This window comes from Hermetia illucens, chromosome 1, assembly GCF_905115235.1.
Source record: "Hermetia illucens chromosome 1, iHerIll2.2.curated.20191125, whole genome shotgun sequence".
Classification (NCBI taxonomy): Eukaryota; Metazoa; Arthropoda; class Insecta; order Diptera; family Stratiomyidae; genus Hermetia; species Hermetia illucens.
In genome coordinates this window covers 180,200,301-180,224,760 of record NC_051849.1, presented here as the reverse complement: position 1 = coordinate 180,224,760, position 24,460 = coordinate 180,200,301, and the positions used below count along the sequence as shown (strand labels likewise).

Below are 24,460 nucleotides of genomic sequence, written 5' to 3'. Positions count from 1 at the left end.
GGGATTCTAGGCGGTGTTGTTATTCACTTCCAACAACCACTTCGTGTAACACTGTTAATTGAATAATCCGTTGTCTATTATCATTTGTATTTTTACGTAAGCTGTGGGAGCCAACGTATCACCTGAATATGGGCTCTGTCCCTACTTGACTGTTAAAATTCCCAAGTATGACTTTGATCTCCTGCAAATCTATTACATCAGCTCTATATTGGGACAGGGTATCGGCTAGCTGCTTGGCAGTTCCATGAGAAAATGTGCAAACCGTTATTCCGTTTAAGTTGGCTTCGTAACAAGTTGTTTTTCGTGTAGTGTTGTCAGTCCTACCCAACCCCCAATCTGGAGGACCAGTTAGTACAATTTGCCGATGGGACAATTTCGCGAAGGGCATATGCTTTCCACTTTCCCCCGATCTGAAATCTTTTAATCCCTTTTTTTCATAAATTCCGCTTCTTTTAGATTCTCATCAAGTCGTATTTCAGCGATCCTCCTACTTTGTCCGATGTACACTTTGTTGCACTGAGCGCAGGAAATATTTTATAGTTTAGATTTGAGCATTTAACCAATCAGGTCCTTGGCTGATCCTTCTGGGATTGAATACGGAATTTTTTTGCTATTGAACACTATATCCCCATATTTCAGCAGTTTTCGTTTAAGCGAAAGGATATTTTATTAAACTGCAATACTATTCTCATTTTGGGCTGCTTATGTCTTCTTACGCTCGTCGATCAAACTATGGGTACTGCAGCCGGTATAACTATCAGGTGTGATCACTTTCAGAATATGTTTCGTCTCTTGCATCACGCCCTTCGATGACATGTGGAAGATTTTGGATTTTTGTTGATTTTGCGTCCTTATGTTATAATAATAATCTCTGCCGCGATAATCCAATTGTATCTGGCCCTTGAAGTATTAGAGCACTTCATTCAAGACCGTAACTGTACACTACAAGACTAGAGTACACTGTCGGAGGTACCTTCACCTAAAGGTGGAGTATCATGTGACATTAGAAAATTTCCAATCAGCAAAAGAAAACAAAAAGCCGAACAGCAGTAATGTTTCAGCCCTTGTCAGGGTAGTATTGCTCAGTTGATTTTCAAGGTTTTGTTTCGTATAATATTTTAATCGATGCTAAGCTTTTCTGCTCATTTATCTGTCTGTGGGGGGACTATGCAACCTCTACGGACGATACACTGGAGTACATAAAGAGCAAAGTTGGTTTATTTTCTCTGACAAAAGACAACAATATCGACCGGACGATAGTGCTTTTCAAGGTCACTTTTCCTCATGAACTTGATGTCCTCGACAACCCTTCTTCTAGCCTGAAGGTGTATTATAGCCATGTATAGCCATACAAGCAACCCGCCTGCCTCTCCAAGCAATATAATTGGATTCATGTTTAAGAACCAAGCCGAGAGCCTTCAATTTATCCGCGCTCGCTCAGCAATACCATGCTATCTGTATCTGCAAAAGTTGTCTGGATGATGGCATATTAAACTCCGAGCTCCCCGAAGGGTACTCCACTTTCCGCTGTGATCGGGACCGGGATGTATCTCGTAAGTCTACCGGCGGTGGCGTCCTAATTGCAACGAAAGATACACTCCCTGTCGAACTCATCTTTTCCTCGTCTGGCTTTCCTTTTGACTGTATTGCTCTTCGCGTCCTTCCTGCCTAACTGCTTCCCTTTGACCATAATATTCTCCTCTCTAAACTGTTATCACTTAACTTCCCTCCCTCAATCATCTCCTGGCGTTCTTTCTATCTCTCATACCGTTCCTGCAAAGTTTCTTTTCATGGTTACTCATCTCGTTCCTTATCTCCTTCCTTTGGGGTTCCCAAGGATTTATACTTGGCCTCACCTCCATCCTCACCTGCTCGTGTTTGCTTTACACAGACGATCTTAAATTGTTTGCTTTTGTTTCGTCTCCGCTGAGCTGTGCTCTTTTGCAGTCCAACCTTGATAATTTGGTTCGTTAGTGTTCGGTCAACAAGCTAACACTGAATGTCAGCAAATGCCACTGGGTGTGCTATTAGCTTAAGACCTCCTCAACATTCTTTTCCTATTTTCTTAGTGAACAAACCCCTTTCACTGCTGACCTCCTTCCAAGACCTGGGTTTAATATTCGACGACAAACTTCATTTCAGTTCCCACTTCGTTGGCATCATCAATGTCTGGTTTTATCCTACGTTCCTCCTCCGACTTTACCTCAATTCAGCCCTCCTTAACACTCTTCTATTCCCCTGTCAGAAACATCCTTGAATATTGCTGTGCAGTCTGGTCCCCCTTCCGCATTCATGACTGCCGCGCTCTTGAAGTTGTACAACGCAAATTCACGCGGACCCTCTTTTACAAAAAGTACCTTCCACGGATTGACTATCCATCTCGACTCTGCACCCTCAATCTAACCTCCCTGCAGCAACGCCGTATCTTCCTCGATATGTGCACTCTCTACAATCGCCTGATGGACTGCTCCGCCAACTCTGATATTAACATACTGTCCACACTGCTTTTCATCACAGACGAAGTGCGGACATTTCTGAAGTACCCTTCGCGGAGCTCGAGATTTACTTTCATTCTCCGATCCCGAGGCTTTGCCGGTTTTACAATGCCCTACAGCTTGTCTCTTGACTCTGTCTCCTTCTTCAGTTTTAAGTGTAAAGTAAGCCATTTACTTGCTCCTCCCTCTGAGGACAATGTGTAATAAGAAATTTACGTGTGTGTTGTCTTCATTAAATAAATAAATAAATATGGTCCTTTCGCTTCAGTGAATGTCATGACGTTATGCGTTCTGTTTAGTGATAGTTTTCATTCAGGTTTTGATTATTACCTTCCGAAGTGGCTCTTTTGATATTAGCCGAGAAAATGGAAGTACGGCCTCAAAATTTAAAGACTTCAAAGGATACCCTGTACCCTGTCCATACTCAGAAAATATTCAATTGAAAAAATCTTCAAAGTCGGATTCATCACAATTTTTGAAGAAGGTTGCTCTATAGAAGTCCTCTCTAATTTAGTTTAGAGGTATAGAGACCTTTCCTTGAAGTTACTGAGCGAAGGCGCTCTACTGACAAAAAAAAAAACTATTCAGCTCTGGTTTTCGTATACTATTGCTTATTTTTTTATTATTATACTATCGATATTAGAATCTAATATAGGATTTCATTGGTAGGATACTGCTGTTGACTCGGAAATGGCTAAATTAGGGTGAGGTTGCAAGGCTCTTTTACAAGGTTTATATCCGACAGCAAAGTTGAACAATTTCTTTGCAGTCATTCCGCCAGAGCTGAAGAAGAACGTTGCATACGTGTTCTGAAGGAAGAACTGGATGAATTACTTAAATATCAACACTGCCATCATGAGTCAATAGAAGACCAAAAACGAATGTTAGCTACACAACACGCACGATTGAAAGAACTTACGCATAAAATGGTTAGTATTACTTATTATGCGAGGTCAATCTATTTTTTAACCTTTCTGATGTAATAAGAATCGGTATTCAACTCAGTTAATTGTAATCAAGTATAATCTAATCAAAACAGTTAAAATAGTGGATTGAAAAACATTCACCTCTTTCTTAAATGAATACTCAAAGATAGTGTTAAGCCTTAGAACAATGGAAACTATTATTTAGTCCGGCCTATAAAGTGTTTTTCCTTCATTTTCAGCTGAGTGATCTTTCTAAGAGCCGTAACAAACTATTTTATCTAAGAACACACTTACTAGCTCTAAGTGATACCAGTGGTTCTCCAGAATTAAGTCCGAAACAGGAAGATTCCGGATACATATCGCCTGAAGACATGGCGACTGAGTGCCATTTGATTGACACACTTCGATATCGCATAAATAACATAAAAACAGAAAACGATTGTCTCAAGGAGCAAGTTAGAAAACTAAATAATGAAGTGATGAGCAAAACCTCTTCGTCCACATGTAGATGCAAAGGATATGAAAATAGTGATAAAATATTGCAGGAGGTTGCCAGTGCATTGTCCAATATAGTAAGTATAAGTACACGCAATTATTTAAATTCTAATCTAAATTATCAAAGCGAGTATGAGGATAAGATATTTTCTCTCATCGAAATCCTAAGGAGCAGAATTTTAAAATAAATTTCACCAGCTAAAGATTGAAAATAAAAGCTTGCTTTTATTTCCGAAATCGGGCAAACAAGAAGTTCAAAAAACTACAAACCGCATACGTTTGATTTTAGTTCTCCTACAAACTCATTCCCGAAAAGTTCAAACGATTTCCTAAAAACTGTCAACTGCATGGAAGTAAGCCATAAATCTGATGCTCGAATTGGATTAGACGTGTGCCGTTCAAAAATAAATCCAGTCAGTCGGTACGACTTATCCATTTCTTAAAATAAATTTAAGCTGGAGTAGACATACATAAAGACATATATCTGGAGACAATTTCATGGGCCACCTAAAAGGAAAGATGAATTCATATCTTTTCTTTTAGGTAGCAATTACTCAGTCGTCCGTAGAACGTGCTTCCTTCTTCATGCGGTTTTGATAGTGTTCGGTTTCGGTTTAGATAGATTTAAGTTAATTTGAATGGACAATCTCCGAGAATTCTAAATAAAATATGAAATAAATTTATTTAAATAAACAACAACATAAAAAATAAAATAGTTGAAAAACAAACTGATGAAAAAACGTAATGCGATCTTTTTAGTGCGGTAAAGAAGTTCCTTACGAAGTATCCGGTAGAGCTTTAACTTGTGAAGGTGAAGTCCATCCGATTTGCCAAGCCATGATTAATTTGGAAGCGGAATTAAACGAGAAAAATCAATCAATATGTCGCATGGAAGAGAGGCTAAGTGTGAAAGAATGTGAAATAAAAAAGTTACAAGAACAGCTATTCGCTTTGGAGGAGGATTGTCATAGTAAAAACCAACAGGTAAGAAGCAAATATAAATATAGATGCATTTTAAGATACATATGTAATCGGTGAACAAAGCAATTGTAGGCTTAAGGAAATCTTCGATTATACTTTTTTTTAATTTTAATTGAATTCAATTAAATAACAAAGAAAAATTCTTGATTATTTAAATTATAAAAATAACAATTGTACAGGAAATAGATTTCAGGATAGATTTTCGGTCATACCTTGTTACACTCTAGTATCTAGGGTTGTGGGTTAGTCATTTTCTGTAATTCAACTAGATATGTTAGTCCGTCTGTTTGAAGAAGGAGATGGGCCATTTACCGAGAAAGAGGAGGACAGGGTATACCTGGTCCTCAGAACTCATTTCCCGGGGTCCTATGAAACGGTGGCAGGTGACAACATCCTGCCCGACACCCCAACAACGAATAAAAGGAGAAGAAAGGAGAATTGGAAACTAGCAAAAGAGGTATGCTCAGAAGCTTGGCTAAGGTGGGCAGTGGGAACTTTTAAACCACTTAAATTACTCGGAGTAGATGGCATTTTCCCAGCACTAATCCAAAGAGGCTTAGGAATTATCTTAGAGTCTCTTACCCTCTTCATCAGTACAAAGCTTTGTACTGAAATATATATATATACACACTATAGTTTGGCGTAAGCTACTGGTCTATCAATTTTAGACTTAACTACAAACAGAAGAAAACATCTAACCTCTTAACTATATTGGAACTGACGTTCTAAAGCGTATTCCCCTACATCACTGTCAACACGCTTACCGGGCTGGACGGTCAACTGAAACTCCTCTATATCATAAAATAGTTATCGTTCCGATGCTTGTAGTTCTTCTAAATAAAAATAAAACTAGGTAGCTTGCTCCTACTACAATATATTTTAAAAGTTAGTAAATACGTACGTTAAGTACTGAGGAAGAGAGTAAATAGCTTTCGAAATACGTATTTACTAATTATTAAAATATATTGTAGTAGGAGCAAGCTACCTAGTTTTATTTTTATCCTCTATATCAGCTGACAGATGTATTACGGGATGCCATAGAAACAAAAGAAATAGCACTGTGTGCGTTTTTGGATATCGAATGACACTACTCAAGGTTGCCCACATGGCGGGGTTCCTATGCCGCGTATGTGGAGTATGGTAGTGGACGAACTCCCGGCCTTGCTAACAAATACCGGAATACAAGTCCAGGGTTACGCTGACGACAATGGGCAAATATGAAGATACCCTTTGTGATAGAATCCAAACTGGACTAAGGGTTACTAGTGCCTGGTGCAGGAAGGTGGGACTGCAAATCAATCCAGCCAAAACCACCATAATACCATTCACTAGGAGACGTAAGCTTGATCACCTGAGAGCCATAAGATTATATGATATGGAGGTGAAACGAGAAACAGAGGTCAAACATTAGGGAATTACGTTACACTAGAAATTACTCTGGAAAACATATATCGGAAACACTTGCCGGAAAGCCACGAGGGCTCTGATGACTTGTAGGACCATAGCAGGAAAAAATGGGATTGCAGTCCGAAAATACTACTTTGGATATATACTGCAATAGTAAGGCCAATGATTACCGAACTCAGCCAACAAGCCACGGAATTAAACAAACTCCAGAGGCTGGCTTGCGTGTGTATCAGTGGGGCAATGAGGACATGCCCAACGGCATCCCTGGAGGTCCTTCTGCGATTAACCCCTCTCCATATGCACATACAGATGCAGGCAAGGAGCTGCGTCAACCGAAGCAAGATTGATATTCTTTCTAGGCGGTACCCCGAACTACTGATACCAAGGGATAATATGACAACGAGGTTTCACTTCGATAAAAAATTTGGAACACGTTGGAGTGACAAGGCAAACTGGGAGAGCGTGGCTGCGACATACGGCTTCAACCAGCAACTGATTATTTGGTACACTGACGGATTCCTCACAGCAGAGGGAGCGGGTGTCGGTGTCATTGGTCCAAGGAAAATGTACTTCGAGCCAGTAGGCAGGCACCGTAGCATATTCCAGGCAGAAATATACGCCATAGACCAATGTGCCTCCCTGCGGACACTGCCTACAGGTTTTGTGATGAAACCTCTATACACGTCCTGGGACAGTGTCCGGAACTTGTGCAAAGTAGGTCGAGGCGTCTGGGAGAATACCTATTATAATACCAGATGCAAAGTTGAAAGATCTGGAAGTAGGGAACATACTAAAGTTCCTGGCAGTTATAGGCTTGCTTGAGATACTATGATTAATAGGTACATTATAACCAGTAAAAGGGGCACAATAGTTCTTTAAGGATGCAGTGCGACTTTCCCGGAACAGAATAATAATAATAGTTTGATTTAATTTTCTTGAAGATTTTTGGAGAACACTAAAAATTAAATTAGTGCTGTCATTTCCGTCGTTAGTAAATGTTTTTTGTTAACGCATATGTTGGAGTCAGTTTATTCCCTTCCACAGTGCGCTGAAGGTGGGAACAAGGACACCTTGCACTAAGAAAGAGAACAAGATTCCCAAGACAAAACAAAAAAATTTACTAGTTATAGAAACGGTGTCTCTTTTTTCATTTCCTCACATTTTTAGCTGGAAATGCCGTCAATACATATTAATACTAAATACTTTTCAGAAACTATTAAAGCAAATCGGGAAACCGAAAGCTAGACTCTTCAGGTATAAAAAGTTTTGTGTTCCCCTATGTGAGGAGGATAACACAGTTCTTTTGCTGGTATTGCTCGCTGATTAGCACTAGATCAGCCTTTATCTCCGCCACGAACTGCGCTAGCAGCTGGTGAGCGTTTGCACTCCGGTACATGTTCATTTGTAGAATGCGGATCATACTATTCGCGCCCTAGCCCTTTCTAGTTCCGCCCTAAAGACTGGATACCGTCCCGATCCCACAGTATATGCGACGCTCTCACCAGATCGCGCCACAATCCCTGCAGAGAACGCAACTTTTGCTATCATCGCAGGTCATTGCTTCGTGACCTACCTGACCGCATCTTCGGCATGTTGTCCTCTTGTCCGGTTCCTTGCAAGTTGCTGACGTGTGTTCATAGTCCAGACGCCTGTAGCACTTGATGGAGATTATCCGCATTCGTATCCTGCATACTACACATCCCATTTTGATTTCCTCGCTGCTAAGAAGTTTTCTCGCATATTACTCGGGGACTTCCACCACGGCGAATTTTTGGCCTAGAGCATTTACAAAAGTGACACCTATCCAGGCATTGGTTACCTCTGGACATTCACGTTTTATGGCGTCCTCCACTGTGAGGCAGTCAAGATCTCGGATTTCTAAAGAGGGCATAGGCTCTAGACTAGAGACAAGAGCCTTCTTTCCCAGTAACTCCATGACCGCTTGGCAGAACGTACTTTTGCTAGTCTTCTTCGGCCCAGTTCGACGAGAACTCCGCCACCCTTCGTTTTCCGTATGGAAGACAATTCTGCTCCGTTGTTTTTTTTTTTTTCCCGAAATAACCATAGAAGACCTCCACATTAAATATATTGCAGCGTACAGTGCCGTCAGACTACGTGAGTCCGGATGCTGGGTAGCGAAGTCCTATGGCCACAGCAACATCCTAGATGAAATACCTCGGGAAATCCCCCACGGACTATGTCACACGCAAGTTCAACTTCACGACGTTTCAACCAAGGCAAAGTGGAAGACCGGTGGCATGTTGTGCAAGACTATGATACAGTATTCTTTACGGATGGATCAAAGATGGACTATGGAGTCGGCGCGGGTGTTTTCTCGAATACACACAGTGTATTCAAGTCGTATGGTCTCCCACGTTTCGCCAGTGTATTCCAGGCGATATTGGAAGTCTGTCGATGACTGGAGCGAGATTGGAGCCCCAAACGCAACATAGCCAAGCGGCCATCAAGGCCTTGTACTCAACGACGACATCTTCCCGGCTGGTGGGGCAGTGCAGAGACGCGCTTAACCGTCTGGGCGGCACGCTCAAGGTCACTCTCCTCTGGGTTCCCGGGCATAGAAACATAGAGGGGAATGAGCGGGCTGATGGATTGGCCAGGTAAGGTTCTGCTCTTGGCAGTCCCTTGGCGAATACAGTCGGTGTTCCGCTGACGGCTGTCGGGAGCCAAGTCTACTCGCTCTACCTAGCAGCCGCGAGCCTGAGATAGCGAAGGCTTACAAGCTGTGCCAAGTCAAGGAGAATTTGGCCCGCTTATAACATAGTCCGATCACGAGAGCTCCTGTGCCAGACGCGTGCAAATGCATTCAAGGTTACGGCGGTCTGCACGGGGCACTGGCCCATAGGGAACCATGTCGCTAGCTGCCGAAGCTGCGCACTTTCTCTGCGATTGCCCAGCTCTGGCTAGAGTTAGGCTGCCGACAGTGGGTAAACCATTCTGTGGGGACCTCAGAAATATTTCAAGCTGCAGGGTGGGAGAGCTGCTTTCCTTCGTGAATGCTACGGGCTGGCTCTGGAGATCCGAGCCGGCTGGACTCTGCCTCCCTGCTCCCATAGCGACAGTCACGGTCTTAGGAGTTTGTGGCATCAAAACGGCGCTCCTCGGAGCGGCCACTCATACCTACCTACCTACCCCAACCACAGAAGTCAAGAAGATTCAATTCTTAGCAAAAAATGCTTAGTTAAAATTTTTCGTACAAGTAGGAGTAGTACTTTTGCCTAGGACGTGAGGACCAAATTTTCAATGGCTACCATTTGTTAGTTCGCAAATTATCCGTGCCATCTGGAGAATTTTCTTGCTGATGAGTTTGTGAAGAATTGCATTATATACATACCTATGTGTTCAAATAACGAATACCAAATTGAAACATTTTACTTCTATTTTAGATCGTAGACCTACAAATAGCAGTGGAATTTCACGTTACCTCAGTTGAAAGGCTACAAGGCGCAAATCAACATTTAGAAGATCAATTAGCTGGCTTTAAGCGAATGGTAAGTGAATGTGATTTTTTATTGTTTGTTACATGCACCTACATGTTGCAGCATGAGTGTGTTTTATTTGTGAAAGTGTTTACTCAGGGACCTTACCTCACTCTTTCCAAAAGAGGACGAAAGAAAAATGGCAAAAGGGGTCATTTTTAATAATTTATTAACTTAATAATTCACTTAACGTTATCGCATATGAAACAATTAACTTTCCCTTGGCCGTTCAATGTTTATGCCTTTAGGTCGTCTATATTATATAACTCTCTTTAACAGACAAAAGTCTGCGATGGAAACTTCTCAGTATCTCTAGAATATTGTATCCAGTTACGATGTAATAAGGCCGCCGCCTCTTTTTAAAATAAAAGAATATTTTTTTTATTCAAAATTAAGTCAGATGCCTCCTTCTCCGGTGGGTTTTAAAAATAATTTTGGTTGTTCTTAGCGTACAAATTAATTTTCCTTAAGATTCCAGATGTCCAAAATAAATAATGCTGGGGTCACTTTGCGTGTGAAGATGCCTTGAATCCTTGTTCCCTGCTTGTCTAATAACCCTATAATGGTTTTGAAACCCTTGCCTCAGATAATTTCTCGGAACTGATTAAATAGATAGAACGCACAGATATAACTCTATATTTAGTAGCGAAACTTGAAAAATAATTTTAATCTATTCATGGTCAATAAGTATTTCCCGTAGTCAGAAGATTTGGCAAGGTTAAAGTGTCTTTTATAAAATTGTTCAGTAGGGTTGTTGCGTAGTGTGAATATGTTGTTCAAGTGTGAGATGTGAATGTGACGAGTGGACGGTTTAATTTAAGGATGTGTGAAGAGAACCATTTTTTAGATGTTAAATATTTTGATGTTTGCTTGTAGTCTGAAGATTCAAACTATCAAACACTTCTGGAGGCGAAACAAAAATTGGAAGTGGAGGTGAGTAATCATTGAAAAATATCTATTTTTTGACACCAAGCAAGACACTCGTAACTTCTGCTCTGTTTTATTTCAGTGTCAAAACCAAGTAACAACAATAAACAATCTACGGCAAGCATTAGAAAACGTGAAAAAATCTGGCAGTCCACCAACTGGACATAGTCCTCCTACTGTGAGTGCTCCGACAAATATCAATCTTAGTAACCCAATTTGGGGTTGGTGGAGAAATAGTAACGTGCATGATATTTGAAAGTTGATGAACACTTAGAACTGCATCTATTTTTGTGGTGCAACACTAAATTAGATATAGGAGCATGTGTTATCTTTTTCTTGAAAGTTTGTTGATAATTTTATTTTATTTTTACATGAATTGCGAAGAATAAGAGTTTATTTATTCTGTAAGTAAAAAAGTATCATTTGACAATTTATTTATAAATGAATTTTAATATAATATTGTTATGATGTATCTATCGCGTTGGTTTCAATTTCTCTTCCTTGAGTCGTGAGTATGTGCCTCTAATGTAGAATTATATTATAATTAGTTTGTGTGAAAAGTCAAGGTGATTCTAGCTTACTACTAGCTGATTCTGTTTGTTTATTCATTTTTTCCTCGGTTAAAGATATGCAATGATCTACGCCATGAAATACTTTCGGAGCAGCTCTTGGAGATGTTTGATGAGGTATGTAAATAATTTAGATTTGAAATGTTAATCATTCGTAATATAAATATTTAATCTGAAATAGTCCTTAACAATGCAGAAAATTTAAGAAACTGAATTATTGAACATTTGTTGTTCTAATTAATCTATTTAAAGGTCTAAGCACGAAAGTCAGATACTCCTATAAAAATTGCAATATTGTTGAAATCGTTCACATTTATTTATGAATTATCATCATGATTTTGCATCTCTCGATTCTTATTCTTATAATGTCACTTCTCGGTAGTGATTGGATACCACCAAAGCGATAATTTTTCTCTATCCAATCTTTGGGAATCGCTAAATTGATGAACATACGAAGAATTCACTTAAATTTTTGAACCTGAGATCCTCTTGGGTCTGCCTTCACTGGTATTTTCGTCTCTAGCGAGTCATACGAGAGGGGAAAGGAAGGGGGTGATTCCGTCGGGGCCTGGAGCTGTCAGCGCTGCACTATATAGGAATTCAAAGCCAAGGATACGAAGGTCGTCAAGCTGGCCAACAAAAACTATGTAGCTTTCTACAGAACAAAATGCCACATAAAGTCGAGATGAAGCATTTTCCCCGCAGGAAACCTAACTGCTAGTAGAACTTTAATCTGGCGTACCACCTTATTAAATTATTGCCCGGAGGGTGGGAGGTAAAACTAATTTAGAAGTCTAAAGATACCTGTAGTTAGTTGTGTAGTGACATAAGGGAGACGTTTGAAGTCTTAAGAAGGTTGCGCTAGGCCAATTCAAACGCTATAGATCACGCACACTCATTTCATGGAGTGCGGAATGGCAGTGTCATTTGGGGATGCAGAAGTCAAACCAAATGAGGCCTTCAGGTTCGGGGTAAAGGCAGGACCGACACGTTGGTTGAGTTGTGCAGTGCATGCATTGTACTATGGAAGTGATAGAAACTTGTGTTACTACCCAAAGTTGATAAATTTCCAAGCGAGCCATCCTGTTACTGTTCTATACACCTTTTAAGCACTCTCATATAGGCAAAGTGATGAATCAAATATGATTGCTGTGGATGGTTGATGGGCTAAAATCTTTGTTTTCCGTGAAAAGATATTACTATTGAAATCATAAAATCGGTTATGGCGTGGCTATAAAAATGCGGAATACAACATTTGTAGATGATCCAGGACCACCGGGAGGAGGGAGACCTTAGTATCGAGTACAAGGGGAATATCTTCTGGTGGTTACTGTGATTGTCGATGGTAAGTGACTAAAAGGCCGGCCGAAACAACGGTAGCTTAATACGCTGGATGGACATTTAAAAGCCTCGCGATTGCTTCCAGATCAGGCAACTGATAGAACCAAATGGCGAAACCGATCATTTTGGATTTGCAACTAGAGGGGCGATTCGAGGAAACAACTTTTGCAATTTAGTGTCGACATGAGAAGTTGTTAAGAAGGCTTGGAAGGTTCTAGATAGGGAGGTAGGTATAAGTGGCCGAGCTCAACTGGCGCTGTGACCCGCCATTGCGCCGTGTCACAAACTCTCGGGATCATGACTGCTATGACAAGGAGAAGGGGAGCAGAATCCAGCTCTTCATCAGATCTTCAGATCAAGCCAGTACCATTTACGAAGAATAGAAGCTCCCCAACCTCAAACTAGTGATCTTTTTTGAGGGCCCCAAAGAATTTATTACTTAGAGTTCGTAATCTGGCTTAAGTTAAAGTGAGTATAAAGAAAGTGTCTGAGGGTTTCTTCCTTCTCTCTGCAGTTTCGGCAATCTTGAATTGCAGAATATGCCCAGTCTCAAGGCATGGTCCCTACATGCTAGTGACTAAAAGAGGCGAGCGATATGTGCAAACTGCAGTAATTTTCTACGATCGGGTTTTGTTATAAAAGCAGCTTGGCGTGCTGTTGGCTAGCCTTCGTTGTCTGGAGTCAGTAACTGCCAAGTAGTGAAGACGTGTTAATTCATGCAGGACATTTTTCCATATACTTTTGATTGAACTCGAAGCTAAAACTAGTTAGCATTATTGGGTTTCGTCCATACAAATTCTTCACTTTCGAAATTCTGTTCTGGATGATTATACAGAACTCGACGTCAGCAAAAGGAAACGCTAACTATTTGGTAGTAGTGAAGCCTGGCTCCTATGGTTTCATTGCATGAGTTCAGATTTTCCTATTAGAATCGTATTCTATTCTATTATACTTCTATTCATGATTGTTATGCTCGGAATGAGGTAGACAATCCCTCATGGTAGCTTTTGAGGAAACAACTGTGTAATATTATTTTTGCCTCTTATTTGCTCTTATTCTGTATCATTTTATGTGTTTGATTAATTATTCTCTTTAATATAGTTCCAAGTGCTACTCTTTATAGGAATGACTTATCTGGCAATAAGCTAGACGCCAAAACTACTCGTTATCTGTTTGAACTTGTTTGCTTTTCAATGAATAACTCGTAAGCAACCATGTTTAGATAGGCGTGATTGTCTAGTACTCTATCTACTTGTTCATTTTATTGTTTCGTAGGACCGTGCTTATTCCAAAGATGAATTGCATTTACTATTGTGTATTTCATAGTACTCACAAATCTATTTTTCTACATTTTTTTGGACGCCGAGAGGAATTTGCTGCCAGCCCCGCGGGGCTGGTATACGGGGAGAACCCGAGACTGCCAAGTGATCCGGTCTTCGAAAAGAGATCGGGTCTCACAGAATCGGGGTTGGTGCGTCTGCTGAGAGACAATCTCCGACGCATCAAGGCCACTCCTCCCACCCAACACTCGTCCGCACCTGTCTGTGCGCCCAAGGAACTGGACACGTGTACGCACGTCCTGGTCAGGACGGATGCCGTCCGGAAGCCGCTGCAGCCTCCTTATGAAGGCTCGTACCGCGTTCTCGAGCGGGGAGAACATTTCTTCCAGCTCGAGATCGGTGGACACAAAAAGGCGGTCTCCCTGTCCAGGCTGAAACCCGTGTGCATCATTAAACAACGGCGCGTTCGCTTCAAGGACTGATGGGGAACACAGTTCCGGATTCGGTCGCTGAAACCCCTCGGTTTCATCTGGGGGCGGAGTGATGTGGCGCGGCAGGATTCGCGAATACCAGCGGACAGATGACGCCACCGGCGCTCTCCACTCAGTTCAGACCTCGCTACAAGAGTGAAGAACAGAGTGGGTGACGAGAACCGTGAGATAAAAAAAATAATAATAATAAGAAAAAAGACAGTTCGCAGTCATTGTGAGAAGAACGAGTTTCGTGCAGAAAGAAAAACAGTTACAGACGGAAATTTGTATAATTTCTAATATCTCGGAGTTATAATAAGAGTACTTTCTTGAAATTGTGTATTAAACTTTGCAAAATACGAAAAACATGTCAGAAACCTATTTCGAAGAATAGAAGCTCTTAAATTTGTCAAAAGGAAAAGAATACAAACTCCTATAGCCTCAAATAAACTTACTAATTGTATATTATCAACTTTTAGAAAGTGACTGTAATCCCCACCCCCCCCCCCTCCCTTAGGTATTCAGACTACCAAAAGGCATGAAGGGCAATGTCTCGCATATGCCGAGAAGTAGAGAGAAAGGGAGTGATTCTTCCCGGTCCCGGTGTTTTCGCTGGAAATACGGGCTTTATTGAAAGGAACGAATAACAGGTGATGGCGTAAAATTTTCACCCCGTCCTAAATTTTCTCTCTACTGCTCTGGGTCCGAAAATCACAGCTGAAAATATCGACTGTGCGCAACAGACGGCCACCGGTATCAAAACTCAACTTGATGTCATCTTAGTACATAAAGTTTTCTAGCTTACACTTAGCACGTACACCATATTTGATTGAGAAGTTATGCCCCTCTAGCATCATTCGGTAGCCATTACAAGAGGTTAAGGGTCATACGAAACCAAGAGAGACTCAATAGATCCCTTCGGAAAAAATTTTGGGAGTAATTTTACAATTACCCAGTTGGTAATGGGTTGCATCCCCGCGATCCAAACTGGCAACTCTTCTGCTCCCCGGACGAAATTTTGCTGCTACTAATCCCTCCATTTATAACAGACGTTATGAATTTGAGGGTCAACCAACAAGTAATTGGTCTTATGCATGTGGAGCCTTGCACCTTGTCCCATTCAGGGAGAAGATAGGTAATCCCCGCATTGACAAAAAAGGGAGTAATTTCTCCAGCTGGCTAATCAACTGAGTATGTATACTGGTGAACTTTTCAACCAGAAATTGTACATCCCATCCAAGCCATAGAGATTTTCGGCTGCTTTTCAGTAATATTCACAACATCCTGGCATGGCGGGGATCCATTTAGAATTTTCAAGAAATTGAGGGGGAAGTCTTCAAAGTTCATTCAGATCGTCCCACTTTCAATTGCCATAACAAAAGCTGGTCATCGCATATCACCTCACAGATTATCTAATCCTGGGTAACTGATGGGTCTACAATTGCAGGAAAAGCATACCGACACACATAATGCCCAATGTACGTACTGTCATCAAGTGCATCTATCCAAAATTGTTTTAGTCCATTTTGGCCGATTGTGTCAGGTTATCGATAAAGGGTTGCCTTCATATTAAGGATTTTGAAGTGTTAATCAAGACCATGATTTTGAATTTTGTGATTTGGTCAAAGCCAGTTTTTACAAGTTCCTGACATTTATGGAGGTATGGAACGACAACCAAGTTTAATCTCACTTGTATGTTTCATTACAAAATAAATAGAATGAAGTGAAGCACTTTCAAAATATATATAATAGATAGTGATATCTCACGTCATTAATGAAGTCAGCCAGTCAGAGCATGACAACGGTCAACAATTATCTATAGTCAAGTTCATTAGTAGATCAAAATACGATTTTATTCCATAATGGATGATAAGATAACCAAATTACAACATATACAGAACGGCTACAAGTCCGATCATAATTCGTAAGCAGGTGCGAGCATAGGTTCACCAGCGATGCCGCGTAAGACATTGTGAGCAGCTATAACAGCCATATCGCTGCGAGTTCGAAGTGTTGCTGAACCCAGATGTGGTACCAATACTGAAATCATATAAATTGTATCTTTAGTTTCAAAATGCTATTTTGGATATGTATTCAAAATTACTGAGATTGGGAAGCTGCAAAAGTTTATGATCTTTTGGGAGAGGTTCAGGATCCATCACATCTAGTCCCGCTGCAAATATCTTATTGCATTTCAGTGCATGGTAGAGAGCTTCTTGATCGACAATGGCTGTGGAAATAAATTAGAATTTTTGGTTTTTTGGATATGTTGAAGATTGTAGCTTAACTTACGCCCTCTTCCAATATTCACCAAAACAGAATTCTGTTGCATCTTGTCAAAGGCGCACTCGTTGAAAATATGACGAGTTTCCTCCGTCAGTGGAGCGGCAATAAATATGAAATCACTTTTTTCGCATAATTCATCGAAACTAACTTTTTTAGCTTTAAAATCTTTGGCTTCTGCCTTTTCAGTGCGTGCTGTATATAAAATTTTAGCTACCCCAAAGCCACGTAAACGTTGGGCAATGGCTTGCCCAATACCACCGAATCCGAAAAATCCAACCGTAGATCCTCTGATGTCTTGTCCTAACAACCACTGCAGATTGTGGACATCCCAGGCTCCTCTATAAAACATATTTTGTTTATTTATGTTTAAAATAAAATATTTATTCGCTAGGACTCTAAGCTATGACACTTGAAGCAGTAATCACTCACGTTTCAATTTTAATTCGTCCTTCATGATATCGTCTCGCCGCTGAAATCATTAGACCTATAGCCATATCTGCAACAGCCTCGCTTAGAACGCCTGGTGTATGTCCCAGTGGCATTTTTCGTTGTTTTAATGTAGCTAAATCAACATAATCTAATCCCGCAGACATTGTCGAAATAGCCTTCAAATTCTTGCCAGCAACATCTAACACTTCTCCATTTAAGGGCTCATGCCCTGCCCACAGAATTCCATCGACACCCTTAATTTTCGACAAAATTTCTGAACGTTTTGGTGGTACACTTTCACAAAGTATAACTTCACAGGATTTCTTTAAAATGTCGATGCCAGCTTGGGGAACTTCAGGATGAGTTACAACAACTTTGAAGGTTTTTTCCGCCATTTTTTTAATAGGGTTGTGGTTTTTTACTGGCTTGCAGTATCCAAGTTTAAATATTACCTGAAATGAAGTTCTCCAGTTAATTTATATAAGTGGGAATTTAATAATCAAAGCTTAGATTAGTTTCGAACTGGTTTTATCACTACTCGATTGGTGCACTATCTCGTGTATGAGTACATAGATAAAAGCTAGACCTTCTGTGCAGCGGCAAGTGCTCCTTGTATTCGCATTATTGCTGTACACAAAATGTATTGCAAGATATAGAAATTTGAATTTAGATTCATCAAAAATCCAACGGAAAAGTAATAAAAAGCTAACAAATATGGAAAGAAATGGTTAAAAATAAAACTAATCTAAAATATCATGCAACTGAGTGATGCACATGTCAAAGAAATTGTTGAAACTAATTGTCTTTGTAAGCAACGTCGCGTTTTTCGTTGATTGCTACGATTTGCCGGGAAATATCTTTAGTTTGAATCCAATATAACACATATTTAGATATTTAATGCCTGGTTTATTAAAATAGTACTATCACAACTTGTCTTTTTACCTTGTTTTTACAATTATATTATTAAAAAGCGTACAAATTACAAATTAATAGTGGGAATTGCTACAATACTTACCCCGACAGCGAAATCGAAATACTGAATTCATAATTTAATCTACAGATCAGCTGTGGGGCCATTGAGAGATTATTCTATTGAAATTTAAACTCTCCGAAAGAGAATTTGATAGAATATATAATACTTCATCAATATAAACTCTCAAGGTTAGTTTTATGCTTTTTCTTTTGAAGCTTTCAGATGTAGATAATTACACTATAATGATTAGGTAGAGAACTTGTGTATGACGTCATTTAAACGTATTTGTTTTTAAGGGGAGAATGGGGAAAATTGTATATTTGCTGTAGAATTGTCAGTTGGTTCGTGATGCAGATATTGTATAAAAATAATAAAACATGGATTAAAGTCAGTAGTATTAGGAACCGCCAATATTCTGCTTGCCTTCAACAGTTGCTGTTTCCTGCATAACTTTTTTAGACCAACGTTTTCTTGCTTCTCTGTTTGCAGAGTTCCAAAGTTTGATTAGTTAGGTTCATTTGATTGTCCATTTGAATGTAAATATTCTGATTCCGTCAAAGACAAACTATTTGAAAAACAGTCGAAATGTATCAGCTAGTTAATTTGCTCCCTGAAGTTGGACAGTTAGGCAATATACTTTGAAGTCAAATATTTCGAAAGCTCGATGGTATTTTTGAATAAATTCTTAAAAGAAAAGCAACATTTTTATGTGTATTTTTACCCTTATTGTTATTTTATTAGTATTATTTTTAACAGAAAAATAATGATAAAACCAAAAAATTTGCGTTTTGTACAGTAAAAAAACTTGGGCACTTCAAATTTAATAAAAAGAAAATAAATTTATGTCAACAATTGGGTAGGTGTATATTTGGTGTGGTGGCCGTTAGCTTTTAAAATTGCGAGAAGTCTTCTTTTCATTGACCCTACAGTTTTTCGTTGACTTTTGCAGGAATAGAGCTCCAAACATCTTTTATGTGATATTCTAAATCCTTTTTGTTCTTTATCTCCCTTTTTCGTAGCTCCTTTTCGACGTCTGCCCGCAAGCGCTCTGTCCAATTTAAATCCGGGCTCTGAGGTGGATAAGGACGCGTCTTTTTGACATGGTAAAGCAGCCATTCCTTAACGACCATGGTTGTGTGTTTTGAGTCGTTGTTATTAGAGAAAATTTCGGAGGGTTTGAGGATAAACTGCCACTACCGTAGATATTGCCCTTATTGACTTTCCGGGCTGGATCATCTTCATCCATACGGATTAGGTGACCCGCCCACCGTGACCTATTGAGCCAGATTTTACCCACAACCTGACGGTCGTGGTATCGCTTATAGATTTCGTGGTAATGTAGGCTACGGAATCGTCCACCCTCATGTAGGGGTCCAAAAGTTCTTTGGAGGATTCTTTTCTCGAACGCGGCCAAGAGTTCGCAATTCTTCTTGCTAAGAACCCAAGTCTCCGAGGAATACATGAGGACTGGCAAGATCATTGTCTTATGCATTAGGGAGGAGAACAAGCGGTTCCCGAAATATCGGTTTTTGCAAGAATAAATATCTACACGAACGAAAAAGAAACAAGTTTTTTATTTTTTATTTAAGAATATCAGCTGGTTTTCGAGATATTTGAATTCAAAGTGTATTATCGTAACTCTCCAGCTTCTTAATTGGTTTAATTGGTTGTATATAGCCAAAAAACCCCATGCTTACTTCAGTTAGGCCTCCTAGAATACAATAGCGCAGTGCCGCAATAAGAAAGGAAGTGCTCTTTACAGAAGCTAGTATTCTCTAGGAAGCCCCGATGCCATAACCGATTGCCGAAAGCAAAAGGTCGTAGCCGAAAGATCAGTGCGATTCCGAGGTGTGGTATCCATCCGCGAAATATAGTGTTATTCCAATATGACGTGGGAGACTATCTCGTATCCATCATTGCCCAATAAATGTTGCTGGAATACCTTTCTTACAAATTCATCCGCCTTTTCATTGCTTTTATATTCCGTTATCCATTTCATTTTGACAGGTTTTTTGACTTTTCCATACTAGTCTAAATCTAGTTCGAGATGATGTGATTGCATTGCATGGGTAGTGGCATGTAGCCTTATGGGTCCATCTGTATAGACGCTGGCGAGTGTAAGTGTGTTTTTCATGGTACCCATAATGGGAGATATGCGGATCTTTGCAGAGAAGAATCGGGAGGAGGAGTTTCCTAACAACTTGCCTTAAATGCGCCTTTGGCTACAATGTTTGCTGGGAATATCCTTACGGCTTAATTGCTCATCGTCGTTGCCGGTTCTTAACCATTCAGTTTGCGTTACAGGTTCTGGCTCCGCTATTGAACTTAACTGAATAGTAAATATGTAGTGTGCCATACTGTATATTTTTTGCAATAGACCCCCCGATTCCCCATGCCTCCAATAATATACTGTAATTCCATGCATTTAAAATTTAAGTCAGGGGAAGGGCCATCATTCTGAAAATTATTTGAAAGGAATTAATAGAGTCTAAATGTAAGAAGAAGGAAGACTCCACAGTAGTCCTGAATTGAAGAAACTGGTTCGGTCGCTATTATAAATTTAAGTACAGAAGGCATTATAAACTTTAAGGGGAAAAGTGATGAAAACGCCCAGGCAGAAGACAATGTTTGCAGGATAAAAGAAAAGGTTATTGATGACGGATAAAAACTAATTTGGCAACTGATCGAGCTATGAGGAACCCTTGTGTAACAATGTTGACATGGAAATTCACACGATTAATTCGGTCACACAAGTAAGACCTGTCGAGAGAGGGGTCGCACATTGATAGACCTTATGAGCGCTACTTAAATTAATTCATCGTTTTAAGATGGTGATTTTCACCATCCTGTTCACGATTTTTTTTTTTAATTTTCATTTGGCAAAATATAACTCATGATTAATCAAATCTTAACGCTAATAGAAATCTAATCTTTCACTTCGGCAAGTTCGACTGGTAAAAACTTCTAAGTGGACACCCGCTAAGGGTCCATGTTTTTTCAAAGGGAATAAATTGCAGTTGTATTATAGTTTCGGGGATATGTCGCTCCCGAAATATATATAATAATAATAATCGTTGGCGCAACAATCCATATTGTGTCAGGGCCTTGGAGTGTGTTAGAGCACTTCATTCATGATCGAACGGTACATTACTGTACACTGTAGGAGGCAATGTGGTCAGCATTGTGCTCATCCAAGATTATTGACTCAGGTATTCATTCACAGCTGAGTCGACTGGTATCCGACGTCAAATCACGATACACATCCCACTGCCACCAGTGAGATTTGAACCGCAAACTTCCGTATGACAGGATTGGGCTCTTACCACTCAGCTATCCGGACGTGTAAATATATATATAGGTTAAAAGCAAATAAATATAGTTTGGAGAAAGCTACTGACTTTACAGTGTTTCTCTTGTAAACTCTTTTATATATAGGGCATCCACATAGTCTCAAGTTTCAATGAGACTGTGCTTCAGTTTCATTATCATCACACTTAATGCTGTGTAAGTGACAAGACTACAGCAGCGGGACAGCAGGCGAGATTCGAACCCGGAGTAATAAGATCGAAAGACTGAGGTTTAATCTTCACGACACCCGCACCCGTCAATATGGTAAAGTCCTTATGGTATTCTACGAAAGAGAAGGGCTTGGCAGTATTGGACTTAGTCGCAATTAACTTAAGCTTAGAAAAAATTTTGAGAAACCAATGCCATCTTTCTGATAACCCCAAAGTGAAGATTGGAACTAGGTAAATAAAGCACAGTGTTTAATTTCCATTAAGTCCCCCGAGGGATAATCCCCCCCCCCCCCCCCTTTTCATCCCCACCTCCCTCATCAGGCCTGTAACCGCTTTCGGTCATGGTGCTCCGCAGGGAGTAGATGTGAGAGACAGCGTCTGATGAGATCGCCTCTATCCTGCGATCGAAACCGATCAGCCCCAAAAATTTTTTTGTGAAATAAGATTTGGGGGCTACCATGAACCAACGGAGTCTTAGGTTGAAAAATGTAAGTCGTTTATTGAATGAGGATAGACTCTTCGAACATTACGTTGGGCAGCTGGTTGAAAGCAAACTGATATCATGTTATGTTATGTGTTCGAATACTTTGGGAAAATACTACTACAAACATCATACTCACAATAGGCCTGATAAATCCCGCGGGATATTTTCATCTTCTGTAAATTTTTTGTAATTTTACCATATAGCAAACTTTTTCGGGAAGGCTTTTTAATATATCCGGAGTTGCGTTTTAAGACTGCATTCAAAGTATTTTCTGCTTATCGTAAAAGTCGACTGGAAGGGGAGCGGGTACAAATCTGCAAATTTCAAAATGTTTATTGCTATTGAGTGATCAAAAATCCCTTGCACAGCAACTGGCCTGCCTTGCAATTTTAAACGGCTAATAATTGTGCACGTTCCCCGACAACGGTATTGAATGTTTCCAGAATACTTGCTTTCTCTAAAGTCGAGCGAAAATTCCAGTGATACAATCCGCACATTCTGAACTTAAATGAAGTAAGATATTGAAATTCAGGAGAATATTTCCCTCTTTCTTACAGCACTGGACTCTTATAGGCTGGAAAACCAAGTGGTAGCGGATGTAGATCCGGTGGGGGAATGCCGCTAACGACTATTGCAACGCGCACTCTCATGATCTGGGAACCAGTTTCTGACAGAATATTGACGGTAAGGCTTCAGTCCAGGTTCCGATATAGTGGAGAAGAATGCTTTTTATGAGCAATTAGACACAGTTTAGGAGAGGTTTCCTAAAGAGGACATCCGGATAATGATGGATAATCTGAATTCCAAGGTGGGCTTTGGCAATACCATGCTCGGGCATGTGACGTGAAGATATGATCTTCGTGATCGCAAGAACAACGATGAAAAGTTTCTGCCTTACCATTGGGGGCATACTCTTCGAGTGTAGTGTGTGGCACCAAACCATGTCATGTTCAACTTCTTGGAAAGTCATGGGGGAACCTGGATAACATTCCTGAGAAGAGAGAGTGATAACGTGTAGGTGTGGTTGCTGCATATTTGCAGCCATACTTACATAATAATAATCGTTGGAGCGAAAAATCTATTGGATCTTGGCCTTGAAATGTGTTAGAGCACTTCATTCGAGACCATAACGGTGCACTACAGGATTACAGTACCCTATTACATTAGTTACATTGTAGAAGGCAATCTGGTGAGCATTGAACTCGTCTGTGATTATTACCCTGATTTGACTCTGTCCTCATCCACGACTGAGTCATTGCTATTCGACATCGACCCTTTGACTACAGTCAGATTTGAACCGCAATCTTCCATTACGACAGCGCAGCGCTTTAACCGCTTAACTACCCGGACCCCATATATATTCTTGAAAAAAAAAATAACGAAATACTGGGGTAGGATTTATCGAAGAAGTTTTTAAAGTGCTACATTTGGGTTGTTTTGAGGTAGTACAAACTATTGAACCCGTTCAATACTTGAATAATTTTTGTTGATAAACGTCTTTGGGAATCGGGTGACGTACCATGACATTTGCCATATCACGTGCAAATTGACTGACTAGGAAAGCATTCTTATTTTTGCCACCTTCCCATACCCTTTCAAAGGTTCGTCCTTTATTATTTTATAATCAAGATTATCATAAGATTCTTTTGAGTAATGATATGTGAATGTAGCCCAGGGTTGATTTTTGAGTATACATTTTTGGTTTCTGTTGAAAGTCTTCTATTATGACGTTAAGAATTGTGTAAGGAATACAAATTTTAAATGGATCATATGAAATGGCGTCATAGTCTTCCTTGCTAATGGTAACAGGCGACTAAAAGGAAGAGAAATTTATGGGCAAGCAAAGTGCAAATTTTAAAACTTTACTGCTGCGAAATGTTAACAACGCTCGGACACGGACTGACCTCACGGCAACGACCTCTGGCTATGGAAAACCGACATGATTGGTTTCTAGAATGTACGTAAGCTCCTCGATAACGGGAGCGAGGGTCACCAGAATGCTTGCTTTTTCCAGATTGAGCAGAAATTCGGGCGATATAAGCTGGACATTCTCGAGTTAAGCGAAGTTAGATGGTATGACTCCGGAGAGTACTCCTCTCCCTCTTGTCAAACTAATGCCAATGTGCTTTTGTACTCTGGAAAGCCAAGAGGTTTCACACGCGAATTCGATACAGGCGCAATCTCTTAACCTGGGAGCTGGTTTCTGACAGATTTCTAACGGCGAAATTCCGGTCCAAGTTAAGAACTATCAAAACTGTACAATACTAGATACGTACCAATGGAGACTTCCAATATAGAGCGGATGGATGCTTTCTACGAGCAATTAAAAGCAGTTCAAGGGAAGCTTCCTAAAGGTGGCATTGAGATCGCGATGGGTGATTT

At 40.2% G+C, this 24,460-nt stretch overlaps 2 protein-coding genes across 6 annotated transcripts in view; one reads left to right on the top strand and one right to left on the bottom strand.

The window, feature by feature from the left end:
• LOC119654321 (interaptin-like) overlaps positions 1-24,460 on the top strand; it is an 85,909-nt gene that overhangs the window by 27,992 nt on the left and 33,457 nt on the right. For all 4 annotated transcript variants that reach the window (XR_005249809.1, XR_005249810.1, XM_038059651.1 and 1 more), the window contains 5 exons: positions 3,165-3,199; positions 3,265-3,424; positions 3,661-3,993; positions 4,676-4,900; positions 9,709-9,813. Coding sequence is in view for 2 of the 4 variants with exons in the window: in XM_038059651.1 (XP_037915579.1) it covers positions 3,165-3,199; positions 3,265-3,424; positions 3,661-3,993; positions 4,676-4,900; positions 9,709-9,813 (858 nt within the window). In the remaining 2 variants the exon portion in view is untranslated. The remainder of the gene's footprint in view (positions 1-3,164; positions 3,200-3,264; positions 3,425-3,660; positions 3,994-4,675; positions 4,901-9,708; positions 9,814-24,460) is intronic.
• Positions 16,216-18,203, bottom strand: LOC119654336 (glyoxylate reductase/hydroxypyruvate reductase-like). Of its 2 annotated transcripts, none has more exons than XM_038059679.1 (5): positions 18,119-18,203; positions 17,104-17,555; positions 16,681-17,012; positions 16,493-16,618; positions 16,216-16,428 (listed from the first exon to the last, which is right to left on the bottom strand). In XM_038059679.1, exons 2-5 carry the CDS (start codon positions 17,496-17,498, stop codon positions 16,304-16,306), a joined length of 978 nt encoding a protein of 325 aa, XP_037915607.1. In that variant the 5' UTR covers positions 17,499-17,555; positions 18,119-18,203; the 3' UTR covers positions 16,216-16,303. The 2 variants fall into 2 exon arrangements, with proteins under 2 accessions (XP_037915607.1, XP_037915602.1); XM_038059674.1 differs by lacking the exon at positions 18,119-18,203 and adding an exon at positions 17,690-17,893.

Excerpts from the sequence above, each read along its gene's own strand:
- LOC119654336 (XM_038059674.1), bottom strand. The coding sequence starts at position 17,779 with ATGAATCTAAATTCAAATTTCTATATCTTGCAATACATTTTGTGTACA. Across the intron at positions 17,556-17,689 it reads CACTTGCCGCTGCACAGAAG|GTAATATTTAAACTTGGATA; the intron begins GTCTAGCTTTTA and ends ACTTCATTTCAG. Across the intron at positions 17,013-17,103 it reads GGACGAATTAAAATTGAAAC|AGGAGCCTGGGATGTCCACA; the intron begins GTGAGTGATTAC and ends TATGTTTTATAG.